Raw genomic sequence first — 15,607 nt, 5'->3', positions numbered from 1 at the left:
TAAAGTGAGCACTGTGCACTTTGTATTCTGTGTTGTAACTGAAATCAATACATTTGAAAATGTAGAAAACACCCAAAAACATTTAAACAAATGGTATTCTATTATTGTTTAACAGCGTGATTAATCGTGATAAATATTTTGAATGATATGATTAATCACAATTCATTTTTTCAATCGCTTGAGAGCTCTAACAAATACTAAGCGCTACTTCGAATAAGCACCTGTGCATTTACAGGATGCTGATTTTACTACGTGTGCATCAATCCATGTCTGTCCATTTGTCCTCAGAACTGGAGCAACAGCACTACATTTTCAGAAGGTCACTCACTGTGTACATTCAAATTTACCTCAACATCCACCTGCTTGCTCGAAAGCCTGACTATGAAAATCAGATAACTGCACAAGCAGATACTCGTGCTTGCACATGCACATGCCCAGCTGTGCAAATATTACATGATTTATGTTTTTCAGTGTAGGTGCAAACACGGGTACGTTCACGGGTTTTATTGTGGGCACGTTCGATGGGGAGTCCACCCGACACTCTCCCTGTAGGGGTTAATGGAGGCCAGATAGGTCAATTCACCTATTAGGTGGCAGACTGGGAGAATTAAGGCTGAAAGGACAGCCCTAATTAGGGGAAGCTCACCTGTGCAGGAACAGGTAGGGCTTCTATAAAGCCAGGGGGCTGATAGCAGAGAGGAGTGCAGGGAAGTAGTCTGTAGTCACTTTCCAGTGAATGGAGGTTATTTGGGGCTATTGAGGGTAGTGCACAGTTCACTCCTTGGGAGGAGGGAGTTTGGTCTAGCACACCCACACATGAGAAAGAGTAGCGGCGGGGCATGCAGCGAGCAGGCAGAAGGGAGCCTTAAACCTGGAAAGAGCTGATTCTCCAGAATGGCTAGGAGCAGGCACCACCAGCAGTGAGTGGACCCTGTGACAGCTTGTCAGCCTTCACTATTTGAAAATTTGGCCAATAGTGTTCACTATGTGGCATATTCCTCTTTGGTGAAATGCAGTGTTGCCTTCTGGAGCAGGGGAGGGGTTATGTGCCATTAACCTGATGATACTTACTAAAACATATTTTAGTAAAGTTTTAAGTGTCATGAAAATTAAGACAGTTCTGTTGGTATTAAATAAGTCTAAAAAGTAGTCATAAGAAGCATTTCAAGCCTAATTTATCTGGAAAAATCTATTTGGAGTCAGGAGCTAACATTCACTGATGGGATCTGTTAATGCAGTAGCAGTTAATTATTAGATTATTATTAATCTGCATTAACTAAGTATGGGAGCATACAAATGTCTGTTTCCTAGACTCCACACTACTGGTGTCAAATCCAAGTACCAAGACTTCCAGTGTAGTAATTGTGCTTTATACTCTGCACTACAATATTTACTGAAAAACTTAAAAAGAAGTGACTTCTCTATAGACTCACTCATTGTAATCTTCCAAATTTCCTTCAGGATTTGAAGATCCATTTGATGCTGAAAGCTGTAAGATTTGCATATTTCCCTCACAAGCTGCCTAGAAACCAACAAATTAATCCATCAATCATAAAATACTTTTTCAACCAGATAATTTGACACCTTTTGAAACCTGAGACTGTAAAGGAAATATTCTAACTAATAAACTAGTTTAGAACAACTCTGTTCCCAGGACCTTCTCAGCCATGCAGGGGCATAAGAGGAAGCAAGACACCCCCACATCCCTAATGCAGTTGAAGTAGGTCTTCCCAGATTTCAGGGCCAAGGAAATGGTGGAGAGCAGGGGTTACATGACAGATACTCCCTTTTCTAGAAGCAAATGGAAAGAATGAAGAATAAGCAGAGTCGTGGCTCTGCTCCTCAATATGCCTGCCAGCAGAAATAGATGCCTGTGAAAATTCAGGGCTGCAGAAAATTACTTCCCACCTGGAGTAAGACAGGAGCAGCCCAGGACTCTGTGACAATTCCTCCTGGACTCCACCTGGGGCAATGCAGCCATATGCCACTAAACAATCACGGCTGAATCAAAATGCTCAATATAGCCTTTAGTGATTTTATTGCTTAAAACTGTTATTTGATTAAGTCTTTGAAACAAAAAAGGCCAACAATGCTATGAACTACAGCAAAAGCATCATGGTGATGTTTCCCAGTGCCAAACAACTAAAAAGATCAATCCTAGCTGTATTGCTTTAAGGTTCAAGGAAAATAATTAGGCTGTGTATAAGTATACATCTAAGCTTTTTCCTCAGAGTATAACAACTATTGAACAAAAGCAATGTGAACACATGGGATTTAAAAACCAAAACAAAACATGCATCAATAGTTCACAATGATTTAAGCTAAGACCACAAAAGCATTCTACGGTAGTCAGGCCCAAGATAAAGCCTTAGGGCCATCTTACTTACTTATTTATGCATGTAAGCTCTTTAAAATCAATGGAAACCACTTGCAATGAATAAAGCAAGAGAGAGTTGACATTCAGCGGAAAAAATAGGTAAAATAGTCTGTCTTCTAAACATCATCTTACAGACATGATCCTACATCCTTTCTGCACCATGAGCTCAAATACGAATTTGGGGTGGCACAAAGAAGGCAAAAATGGGTAACAAATATTTTCAGAGCTGGCCTAATAGTCACACTGAACACATTAACAAAGTCAGGTATTTAAAACTGTACATTTTCTGCAATATTCTGAATTTTAGGAGCACATTTTTAGCACTTGGCTGCATAGTTTCATTGAATACATTCACTATCCTGCTTTTTTTTTTTTTGTATTTACATTAATCAAACTATTTGTTGTGAAGATCCTCTGAAAGATAGGATAGCATTTAGAACAGTGCAGAATCATCCTAACAGTGGCCCAATCCTGTACCCGTTAAAATCAATGGCAATTTTGTCAATTACTTCCATGTAACAGAATAAGGTATAAAATCTCCAAGTAGGAGACTCCTTTCATGGTTTCCAAGTCAGTTGGCCAGCTGAATACATGAGTGACATGTGGGGTTGGGATTTTTGGCCATTTAACAGAAGTGCATGTGTCTGACCTATTAAATATACTCTTCATCTCAGATTTAATGCGGAAAGGTCAGCAACGAATCACTAAATTAACCCCCTCTCCAAAAGTATTTACTCACTAGCTCAGGGGTTCTCAAACTTTTTTTGCTGGACCCGCCTCTGAAAATACTTCAGGCTGGGATGACCTCCGGCCCCGCCCCAGAAGTGATCGTAAATTACTGTACATACCCCTAGGAGCATACTCGTGATACTGCCAGCTTTACTTCTGTGCTGCTGCTGGTGGTGGCGCTATCTTCAGAGCTGGGTGGTCAGAGAGTAGCGACTGCTGTACCCCTCTCCTCCCCCAGCTTGCTCTCCTCCCGAAAACATTTTTTTATCTCGTGACCCCCTTACAATAGCTTGTGACCCCTTTTTGGATTGGAACCCCCAGTTTGAGCAATGACGCATTAGCCCATGATAAATATGGACCAAGAGCCGTGTCAGCAATAATACCTGTGCGACAAGCAGAGCCTCTTTAAGTTGGCCTCTTGAAGTAAAAAAAGTGACTAGTTTCTCCACATCACCAGTAGCTATGCAGTATGGGATGACATCATCATTTTCCTCCTGAATTAACTGGTCAGCTCTCCTAAATGAAATTAAGAATGACCTGGCTGTTTAGTTTTATTTGGTGTTAAATATATTTATAGCACACCAGTGGTATATTTAGCAGTAGATGTACCCATCTGCCTTTCCAGACTCCAAGACACGTTGGGTATGTCTACATAGCTCATAGCAGCGAGCCTCCCAGCCTGGTCAACAGCTTTGGGATCATTGCTAAAAACTGCTGTGTAAACAGCACTTTGAAGTTGTGGCTATGGCTGGAGCTCAGGCTGTGAAGCACCTCCCCTCCCATGCTCTGGGCTTCAGAACCTGAGCTCCAACCCAAACTGTTGTATCTACACAGCTATTTTTAGCATGGTAGCACGAAGCCAAGTCTGTCAACACAGGCTCGGAAGCTTGCTGTCCCAGGCTGTGTAGACATATCTTTACAAGCTATACAAGATTCTCCCATGAAGACACCACATGAAAAGATTTCAAGCCTCATCACCGATTCTACACCCAACCCTTAAACTTACTGAATAATATTGTTTTAAAATGTTCCAAGCTCTCTCTCTCTCTCTCTGGAATCCCTATTGAAATCCTCGCTCATTCCATCATAAATTTTAACGAACAATAAAAGCAACATCACTGGAATGTTGAAAAAGATGCCAGATACAGTTTACTTTACTAGTATTGATTATTTATATTTGTCTTGGTCCTTTGCTCAATTGTAACTTATAATATGCATAAAATAATGTGTTTTAGCCTTACCTTTGCATTAGCTTCTTCCAGTATTTCATAGATACACCTGGTGCAATTGAGAGTGCTTTGTCCCACTGAAATACAACATGTTATACATGAAAATTTTACATTTAGAAATAGTTTCAATCAATTACATGTCTTTTCCATTAAAAATAAAATTGTCATGAGGTAAAAAAAGAACAAAAAATTCTGTGCTACTTTTTACTTGTAAATTGGATACTCCAGAATGAATGTAACTAATGCCCAGATTTAAAAAGGTATTGAGGTACGTTCCTAAATATACAGATGGGCACTTCTGCAGATCCCACTTAAGTGAGTTAGGGCTTTTGTAAATCTAGTTAGGTACCTATGTGCTTTGTTAGAGCATAAATACCCCTGTTTAAAATGTCATGTTCGGTTCATGTTTGCCATCTTTTGGGGCCAGATTTACAGAGTTATTTTTTCAGAACATCAGAACGCTTTAAATTCTGTGTCAGTCTTATGGACCATAAAGAGCATCACAATTCACGGGGTGTTGTGTACATTATTCCTCAATAAGATTGTTTTAGGAGTTATTTTAAGCAAATCTATTATTGCACCCATCATCATAATGTTGAAATGCAAACAAACTGTTTTTATAATTTATTTATTTCTGTTAGTTTATTTATTTATCCAATTTTCTCTGTATTGTTTGCAAAGTTTTCTCTGCAAGATCAGCATTGGAATACACACACACGCGCACAATTAGCTTTGTTTTAAGCAGATGTATTTCTTACTAGTTACTGAAACTAAGTGACTGTTTCATTAAATGCAAAAATGACACAATAGATAAGGAATACCTGAAATGCTATCACGAAGTGCCAACCTTAGATATAGCAACAGCATTTTAACAGAGAACAAATAACCATGGTTTAGTCTTCACTGATGCTATGACACAAAAACCCGAAAACATACCATTTTAGTTTGTACTTCAGTTAAAAGTCATCTGTTCTGAGCAACCAATTTTGTTAACCCCTTGTGTGTTTACTTTAGCCAAGTTTCATGGAATATGTTAAAAACATCAAAATTGCAGGAAGATCAATCTTTGCTAGATTGATAACTCTTTTGTTTTCTCTCATGCAGAGGTAGTATTTACTAGACTTTTATACCGTATTTAGTTCTTCATTAGTTGGTTTAGTACTTTACCTCTCCAAGCTCCACCATAAGTTCACAGTATCTCTGAATTTGTCCTAATCTTAAGTGTATTTCCGCGGCTTCCTTTAGCCTTTCCTCCTTGCTAGGTGCACCAATACCTCCTCCAAATTTGGACATTTTTACTGTTGTTAGTTCTTGGGCTTTGGACTAGTAAAGAAAGAAAGCACTATGCTTATTTTCTTTCTGATTAATACAATTATTGCTAAGACAAGTAAGTATTAAAATCAAACATTTTAAAGGTAATATTAAAAGTGCCATTTGAGAAGCTAAACAACAGCTTTTTCACTAAAGACCTTAAACATTGAAGAGATTACGCTTAGCTATTACATTGCTACACCCATTGCATTATGGCTAATTAGTTGTATTCATATATTTCTTTCATTCCATTATCCTGATTCATATTTGTTTGGATTATATATATTTTCATTTAATTCCATTCTTAGAACTTGTTGATATCTTATACATACCCATATGCCACCCCATAAAAATCATTACCTTGTATTTTTTTGAAAACTCATTAAACACACATTTTGTGTAAACACACAAATGGGGGGAGGGGGAGTGGTGATGGTAACTAAGGCCCTTAGTTCTGATGGGAATATGGAACTGAATCTAAGTGAGGCTAGGATTATGGTAGGTGGGTTTTGTTTCTGCCCTTGAATCCTCATAACCTGCCATGTCCCATTCCCTCCATGACTATTTATATTTTTAACCATAATGGAGGTAAAGATTTCAGTTATGACTAATAAAAGGAGAAGAGGAATTTTCCCATGCGCTAACTGTATACAAGAGAAATTATTTATATAGAGGTAAAATACAAAAATCACATTGTCTTAACTAAGTAAGAGAAATAAGGCAAAAGTGAATTTTTCTAACCCTCCTCCCATGTAAAGGGCTCTAATTTTATCTCAACTATCTCCCAGTCATAGCTGCAGGTGTGACAATTTTTGCATTCGTGACTTCACAGCACCACCTACTGAAGATGGAGATTGAATCAGACCTTTACAGAAGTGGGTAATGCAGGGATCAGTTCTTGGCCATACGTTATTTAACACTGACTAATGACCTGAAAGAGACCCTTTCAGAGAACAGTTCCATTGCCTGCATCTACAGGTGCTTACATGTTTCTCAAGAAGCAACAGAATAAAACTGACCTAACTCTTGTCAGTTTCATTGTTCTCTACAATATTCTGAAATAGCAGCAGTGAAAAAAGCAACAACACTCTAGACAGTTTTTACTTTGCAGTAGTTTAAGGAAACCTAAGAGCAAACAGCATAGGTGTTAGAGCGCATTGTCTGCAGACTCAGGAGACCAATACTGAGGATGAGTTAATCCTGAAAATGTGAACTGAGTGTATCTACACAACCATAAGGGCTGGATTTTTTAAAGTTTTTAGGGGAAAGTTTAGAGTTTTGCAGAATTTGATGGCATTTGCACAGAAAAAACCCTACATGCCATGTTAGTGGAGGTTTCAAGCCCTACTCTCAATTTTTTGTCTTTTTTTCTAAAGCTGTGATTTGAATGTGCCTAATTCAAATGTAATTATGGAAGTTTGATCCTGAGGGATATTATGAAGACAAAGAGATTTTCTGTTTGCTTTTGCTTTTTCAGTAACATATTATCAGAGTAAGATGTGTGCTGAATTATAAACATCATGGTTACATAATCAAGTTATCTGACACATTGAACATCAAAGTGCATAATAACAAGAGTTAGTAGTCTGACTCCACAGCGCAGGCTGCTAGAATGTTTTCATTTTTCCATTGTTTTGAAACGCTCTCTCTGTTTTTAACAGACCATAATCTAGCATTTTACCACTCAACATAAGGGGTAATCACAGGTGCTTCTAATACAGGGCAGAACAGTACAGAGAACTGCAAGTAAAATGTTTATCATGAGTTCTCCTTTGCATAGCAACTAAATCAACAGAGTAGCTGTGTGTTCAAACCTTTGCTTTCATTTACTCCTGTTGTTCCTATTAATGTGTGAGAAGAGAGACAGGCGGAGTCCAGGACAAGGCAGAAATAACAGCTTTTTACAAAAGAAAAAAGGAAAAAATGGGAGATGGGAGAAATTTGTATTATTTGTATTACCGTAGCAGTAGCAACTAGATGTCTCAGTCATGGCGAGAATCCCATTGTGCTGGGTGCTGCACAAACAAAGTAAAAGATGGTTCCTGCCCTATAATCCAGACACAGTAAGTGGATTTAACAAACAATTGGACACCCCTACTGGCAGTTTCCCTTAGGTATCATTGTAGACTGGATCCTAAGAGGGATTTGAAGGAAATCAAAGTATCAAATTTACAGACTGCCTTTGGGGTGGGTGGGGAATGAGAAGGTTGTTCCATGAGTAAGAATAGCATGAAAGGAAGTGTGTGGTTAGTTGTGGGAGAAGTGGACAAATGGGCTATGCATCATTGGTAGAGCCAAGAGTGGGAGATAATGTCATAAAATACAAGAACCTAACAGGGGCTAAGCTGTTGAAAGGTCTTAAAGATAAGGACCAAAGGCAGTGCAATACATCCTTGTGACAGGGTAGTCTGCCCCTAAAGAATAAGATACCTAGGGGTCAGTCCATCCCCATCATGTAACATGGCCCTTCAAGATTTTGAAAGGTCAGATGTATATAAAAGGACCTAAGAGATATCGAAAGAAAGGAAACGGTCCTGGAAATAATTGGGGTTTTTGGGGCAATCCAATCACTGTGTCTTTATGGGCACTGGCCAGGAGCCTTGCAGAGAGGGCAGGACAAGGCTCCCCTCTCACCCCAACCAACTGGGGATGAGGTGAGGGAAATGGACCAGCTTAAATACTGCCTCCTTTGTCATTGCAGAGCAGACACTAGCAGAAGAAGTCTGGATGCTGAACCCTCTGAGCCTGAGAGTTAACTGAGGAAAAGAGGCCAGCTAAAGGAGAAGGAGGCTAATGCCTCTGGTTGGCTAAATTACAACCCAGCTCCAGAGAGGAGAACGGGAAACTCCTATCTTAAGGAGAGAAGTAATAATTATCTGAATTACCCAGGTCCAGGAGGAGGGGAGTGGCTCCTGGCTTAAAGAGAAACAGGGTGACTGTTTCATTGACCTGTCCCAGAAGGAAAGCTGGGGACTCCTATTTTGAGAAAGCGATGATGTAAAGTGCTACCCCAACTCCAGGAAGGGGGCCTAAGAGGTCTCCTGAACAGGCAAGGAGCTGACCAGGACTCTTATACAGACTGAGTGTGGGGTGAAGTGAGATGACTATCAAAAGTGAGTTACACTTTTGAGAAAGATTTAGTAAATCAGACCCCATGAAGGGGGTACGTGTTTTGAATTAATCTAGTCTGGGTAACTGATTGAAAGAACCCAAGGGGGTGCTGCATGCAAAGCATCTGCAGGGCCATGAAGGGGTGTGCTGGAGGGCAGTGCCCCATGAGAGTCCACAAGGAAAGAAGAGCCGTACTGGAGATGTGATCCAATGCCTCTGTCAATAATCCATGTTTCACTTGTGTCCATGAGCTTTATCCTCACATCTGATCTTTTGCAAAAAGAAGAAATGTCTACCTTTTTTCTAAAATGTGACTGCTTTTCATTGTAAGTGTTCAGCTTTGTAAAGCAGTGGATTTTCATATTTTTATAACTAAAAAATAAAACTACTGATGTACAAGTTTCACATACTCTGCATACTCCACTTACCATTCTAAATCTAACCAGATGTTTCATATGCATAATTCCTTTGCAGTAGTTTTGTGGAAGCAAGCTATCGTCCTGTCCTTTTATTACAGCAACGAGGTCCCATAAATTTTTACTGCCTCCTGGAGGCTGAAATAATTTAAAAAAAGAAACAGATTACAATAATGTGCTAGAGATATTAAAATGAAACCTGCAAAGGATATGGTATGAATTTATTAGTCAGTTCAAAGGTAAACATTTTCAGAGTCTATCTGGTTAGACACACACTACAGTCTTTCGAATAAGAACTATTAGTGCAGTTAAGTGTATCAAGATGAGACCTGTATCAGTTATATATCCACAAAGCACAACATACTTATACACATACAGAGCACACACATACCACATGTGTGGAGAGGATATCTGTAGAAAACTGAAGAAGCATATGAAAAATTGCAGAAGTGTCATAAATAAAGAACACATGATGGTGTCATATGGAGGTTTTACTGCCATGAGTTAGAAGTGGTTGCATTACTCATATGTGGCAAACTAACAAATGATATGCATCATCCTAAAAGAACGCTGATAAAACCTTTGTTCATCACTATACCATCATTCATTTACTATATGCCATATGTATTACAGAAAGGCTATTTTGGGAATGTTTTAGTGAAGTTTTAAAAGTTTTAATGGGTCTAATTCTTGTATCCCTCTGCCTGTAAAGCCAGGTACCTAGGTTACCATGAGTCTAGGGCTCAGAGATAGATTAAATTAAAACTAAAAAAATATTAAAACACCATTAAAGTAATCTGAAAAGCCTTTTTAGAGATAAAAGTATCATAAGTTTAATGTCTGAACTGGGAGCAACACTGGGTCCCAATTCTAGTCCTAAGAGTTTACGAATAGGACTTCAAGTTGGACAGACTTTACTAGTAGTGACGAGAGCTTATGAAAAAAATTCCAGAGACTTTCTGATGCATGAGAAATTATGATATATTTACATTTGTTTTCATCCCAAATCAAAAGGAAACAGCAAAATATTGATATTTTTTGCAGAACAAATTTCCATAACATTCTGATTCAGAATGTTTTGTTTCTATGTTTTTGACTGAAACAAATGGGGCCAGTAGGTGAGAAGGGGGGGTTGGGTGACCCGGAATTACAACTGCCCTGAAGCAGCTCAGACAACCGTAGAGCTTAATGCAGACTCAACCCAACCTGAAACACTTCACTTTGACAAACAAACAATATGTTTAATTTTGGGTGGACAAATTAAAGCAATTTTATTGATTTTCTCAATGGAAAATTCTACTGAAATTTATCTACTGCAGTGGAAAATTAGGATTCTGATTACACAATATTTTCTGATGGGGAAATATATCATTTGAAATTTTTAAACCAGCTCTAGGAGGGACATTTTTCCATCTACAAACTATCACAAAGCAGAAGTCCTCCTTGCATATTCTGAACCTATATTGAGGGAAATAGTACATGGGGAGGGGAGAAGAAAGAAGAAACTTTTCTTTTGCAGTTTAATTTAAGGACTACATGCACGCGCAACATGTTGATGTGGAATACTTACTGACAAACATTCTGAAAACCACCTTAGTTTTTTCCCTCGAGGATTACCAATCAGCTTGTCCACCTCCTGTTTAACATCCCTGGACACTTTACCACATAGCAAGGGAGGAGCACCTGGTTCCACAGCACGATCTAATCAACACAAATGTTTTTGCACACAAACATTTTATTAAAGGTAGTCTAACACAAATCAAATGAAAGTAACAGAATTTATAATTTACCTACCAGTATTGCCAATGATCTCATCCCAAGATCTGTCTGCCAGGATATTTATTTGGAGAGGGTTTATCAGAGGTGTTAAAGACCAAAGTCTCACAGTGGAGTCACGAGAACAAGAGGCCATAGTGAATGGACGACTAGGATGACATGTTAATCCTAATAGAGAGACCATTTTAAACATTATTCAGACAATTAAATTTATCTGCTAATTAGTTTTAAGGAAAATATATTATGGACTTTTAAGGTATCACAAATACATTTTAGCAAAATAAGAATGGAAACAACATTTAAAACTATATTACCATATACATCTGCACCATGATCATAAACTGTGTCTAGACAGGTTCCATTTCTTGTGTCCCACACCCGTATTGTATAGTCCCAGCTGCCTGATATTAATAGGTAAGGGATTTCAGTATTCCACATAAGTCCCCGTACTGGTGCTGTATGTCCACTAAGAACATTTATACAAGCATCTTGTGTATAATCCCATATTCGAACAGTGCTGAAAACAAGACACAAAAAGCATATATCCATCAATATACCAAAACATGAACACACCTGTACATTCAGCAAAATTCTGAAGTTCATATTTCACATGGAGTATTTACTTACCTAGATTTACACACACTGTAATACAAGAGCTTTTATCCAATGCTTTGGGCACCCTATACACTTTGTTAAAAGAACACTAAAATAAAGAGACCCATCAGTTCAATTCAAATATACCGTGACAGCAAAAATATAACTGAAATTCATAGATTAAAAGATTCCAAAGCCAGAAGGGATCATTGTGATAATCTAGTCTGGGCTCCTGTGTAACACAGGTATAGAACTTCCCCAAAATAACTGCTCGACATCCCCAAACTGTGGGGTGCACCCCTCTAGGGGGGGCACAGAGGAACATTCTGGGGAGGGTGGGTGGCGGGGCTCGGGCCAGCCCTCCCGGGGAGTGTGGAGGGAGCATCATCCAGCCCCACTCCACCCCCAGATCCATTCCTGGCCCCGGCCCCACCCGTGGCCCTGGCTTCCAGCCCCGCTCCTGGCCCCAAGCCCAGCCCCAGCTCCCCACCTGGATGCAGCAGCTAGCCCCTGCCACAGCCTGGCCACAGCTCCCCTCCCAGCCACAGGTCCCAGTCCCAGTCCCAGCCCCATCCCCACCCCCACCCCTAGCCTCAGCCACTAGCTGGGCTCTGTTCCCGCCCTGGTCCCAGACCCGCCCCCAGCTGTGGCCCCAGCCTTGGCCCTCTTACCCCATCTGCCACCCCCTGATCCTCCAGAGCCACGGCCCCACTCCCAGCCCCAGTTTGGGCGGGGGGGGGTGTTGCAGACAGGAGTAAGAGGAGGGGCGCAACACTGAAAAGTTTGGGGACCACTGTTCTCGAGCATATCTTTAAGAAAAACATCCAGTCTTGATTTTAAAATTATCAGTGATCGAGAATCCGCCACAACCCTTGGTTAGTTGTTCCAATGGTTAATTACTCTCACTGTTAAAAAAAACTACACCTGATTAACAGTCTGAATTTGTCTAGCTTCAACTTCTAGCCATTGGGTCATATTACACCTTTCTCTGCTAATCAGCAGTTCTCAATGAGTGGTCCGCGGCCCTCTGGGGGGCCGCAGGCAGGTTTCAGGGGGTCCACCAAAATAAATCAGAGAGCAGGACCGGCGCTAGACTTGCTGGGTTCCAGGGCAGAAAGCCGAAGCCTGAGCCCTGCTCCATGGGGCTGAAAGCTAAAGCCCAAGTAACTTAGCTTTGCAGGGTCCCCTGTGGTGTGGGGCCCTGGGCAATCGCCCTGCTTGCTACCCCTTAACACTGGCCCTGGCTTTTAACCTACTGGATATGCAGAAAATCCAGTTGAGACACAGGTGGGCCGTGGAATTTTTATAGCATATTGGCAGGGGGGGGGGCTCAGAAAGAAAGAGGTTGAGAATCCCTGTGCTAGATTGCAGAGCCCATTATTAAATATATGTTCCCCATGTACGTACTTACAGACTGTCAATCAAGTCACCCTTTAACTAAACTTGTTAAACTAAACAGATTGAGCTCTTGAGTCTATCACTATAAATAATGTATTAAATTAAATCAAGTCAGCCCTCCTTTCCTGCCCTGCACAATCTCAGGCCTACACCTAGGCCTGCTCTACACTCCTTACAAACTACGGAAAGAAAGAGGGTCTTGCAGTGCACCTTGAAGGCTACCAAACTCAGGCTGTTATGGACTGAGGGAGGAAGTCAGTTCCGAAGTCCCAAGCCCCTAATGGGGAATATCCTGCCAGTTGCCCCTTCTCTCTTATATTGAATGGGTTTCATCTCAGATGCCTCTGCTGACAACAACTATGGCAGTTTGCCACAAAAGAGAGGCATACTCCTCGATAAAAAAGGTCCCAGGCCATTTAGAGTTTTATAGGTCAAAATCAACATCTTAAAATTAATATGGAAAAGAACATGCTCAGAGCACAAATTGTGGAGTACAGGTTTAATATGCTCAAAAAATGCTGCCAAATTCTGTCAGTATAAGTATTTGGGCAGACAATACCTTTGTTTAAAATATACGTCATGACAGGTACTTGTATTTTATAGCCTTATGCTTATTACCATATTTATTTGCCTTTGTAAAATGAAAGATCCTACTGTGTGTTTATGTATAATTTCTATGGTATGCTTCTCACTAATAAACTCAAATTGTTCTGAGTAAGCCTTACAGGAGCATAACAATATTCAGAATGACTTCCAAGCAGAAATTCAAAGGGAAAGGTCTTGCCACATAACTTTGAAGTGTCCTCTCCTACATACTGCCCTTTTTACCACCCACCTACAATGGCCATCCACAGATGCTATTCAGTCTATCATACTCTAGATAGTCACACAAGGGAATCTTATTTCCTCCACCCACAGGGTCTTGGATGCAATGTATTTAGTATCATCCCAATATAATTTTTAAGTGGTAGGTGGCAGTCACTGACTCCATTATCTGGGTAGAGTATAGAGCGTTGTAGTCATGTATCTGTCACATGGCTTCCTCAGGACACTAGCACTGCTCCTCAGGCATGGAGCCAAGCCAGGATCTGTAATGTGGAGGAGGCAGGGCTACAGTTTGGACCTGACATGTTATTCACAGACACAATGATAGTAATGTTGGGGGGTTTTTTAATAGTGTCAGCACCAGTGCAACTTGAGACCTTAAGTCTCTCTCAGAATCTAAGAATACACACCCATCATCAGAACCACTGCAGAGGATTCCTTCTCTCAGAGGAGACCACCTTACATGAAACACCTTTGCGGTATGCCCCGTAAAAACCTTCAGTGGCTGATCAGAGCTAGTTGCTAGGTAATAAACACGAACATTTTTATCTTCACATCCAGTGGCTATCATATCTCTGCAAAATGACAACAGTACAATCATCAGCTATTGGAGTCAGTAGAAATATATTGTTTTTAATTCGAAAAAATACAAATGTAGCATGCCTTTTAATGTATATCTCAGAAAATTTGACTTGTATTTGCTTTTTTTCATTTAATCTCTAACAGTTAAAATTATCCTTTAGTATATGATATACAACTACAAACAGTGGGATAGACCCTCAGCTAGTGTAAATAGGCAAAGTTCCATGAATTTCAATGGAGCTATAAAATTTACACCAGAATCTAGCCCATTATTTGTCAATAAATCTACTGAGTACACAGTAACAACAGAATAATTTTTTGCACCTATCACTAACTCTGCCTAAAGGAAAAATTTACAAAATAAATGAACTGATCTGTTTCCTGTTGTTCTTTTCTCTGCTATTCCTTAAAGCCTGATTGCCATATTTACAAAACAAGGTTTTAAATAATAATACTGTCTGTATGTGTTGTGCTCAGGATTAGGCTATGTATATAATTACAGAATTTTTAAAAAACGGAATAAATTGAAACGGTACTTGAAAAAACAGAATAAATGGAAATGGTATTTGAAATGAAGGTCAAATAGTGACAAAAAAATAAGTGATAAAGTCACATATCCATCACTATGTATTTTATTTTTAACCATTTCCTTATGGAAAAGTTATCCAGCTGTGTCCAGTTCTCCCATTATTTCACTGCACCCAATCTGACCTCCTAGTTGCTGAACCCCTGAACCTTCCCTTTCCACCCACATCCAGCAGCTATGACAATCTCATTTGCAACTGCCAAACTCCCCTGCAGTTTTCTCTCCCCCAGCATGCACTCAGATTGCTGCAAGATTAGTATTAAAAATTCAACATTACAATTTAAGTCAACCTCATAACCTCACAAACACAACAGATCAGATATTATTTTTGCTTTTATATATTGTTAATAAGGTGCTATCATCAGCATAGCATGAGCAAGCACTGCAGAGAGAACATAAACGTTTGATTCAGCAGATGTAAAGAAATTTCAGTCCACTCCTTTTAAAAAAAGCAATTCAACTGTTATCTCCGTTTCCTACAGATATTCTGGCAATTAACTGTGTTCTGCAAATGATTACTTTTAAAAAAGCTGTTTAGTATTCTTATTTTGAAAAAATGAAGTGCTTTCTGGAAAGTTTAAAGATCACACTCTAAATTATCTTTTTCTTATATCATCAGTTAAAATAAGTTAGCCTACATGATGATATTCATGTTTGCCTTTTCTAAGCAAAT

The 15,607-nt window shown here is 39.6% G+C and overlaps 1 protein-coding gene across 8 annotated transcripts in view; it reads right to left on the bottom strand.

The window, feature by feature from the left end:
- Positions 1-15,607, bottom strand: part of WDR17 (WD repeat domain 17) — a 121,567-nt gene that overhangs the window by 18,445 nt on the left and 87,515 nt on the right. For all 8 annotated transcript variants that reach the window (XM_075127811.1, XM_048847788.2, XM_048847789.2 and 5 more), the window contains 9 exons: positions 14,177-14,341; positions 11,264-11,466; positions 10,968-11,117; positions 10,744-10,874; positions 9,186-9,311; positions 5,503-5,658; positions 4,348-4,412; positions 3,490-3,622; positions 1,434-1,522 (listed from right to left, as the gene is read on the bottom strand). In XM_075127811.1, coding sequence (XP_074983912.1) covers positions 1,434-1,522; positions 3,490-3,622; positions 4,348-4,412; positions 5,503-5,658; positions 9,186-9,311; positions 10,744-10,874; positions 10,968-11,117; positions 11,264-11,466; positions 14,177-14,341 — 1,218 coding nt within the window. The remainder of the gene's footprint in view (positions 1-1,433; positions 1,523-3,489; positions 3,623-4,347; positions 4,413-5,502; positions 5,659-9,185; positions 9,312-10,743; positions 10,875-10,967; positions 11,118-11,263; positions 11,467-14,176; positions 14,342-15,607) is intronic.

This window comes from Caretta caretta, chromosome 4 (genome assembly GCF_965140235.1).
Source record: "Caretta caretta isolate rCarCar2 chromosome 4, rCarCar1.hap1, whole genome shotgun sequence".
NCBI lineage: Eukaryota > Metazoa > Chordata > Testudines > Cheloniidae > Caretta > Caretta caretta.
Note: the sequence above shows the minus strand (reverse complement) of the source record. Positions and strands in the feature narration are given on the sequence as shown.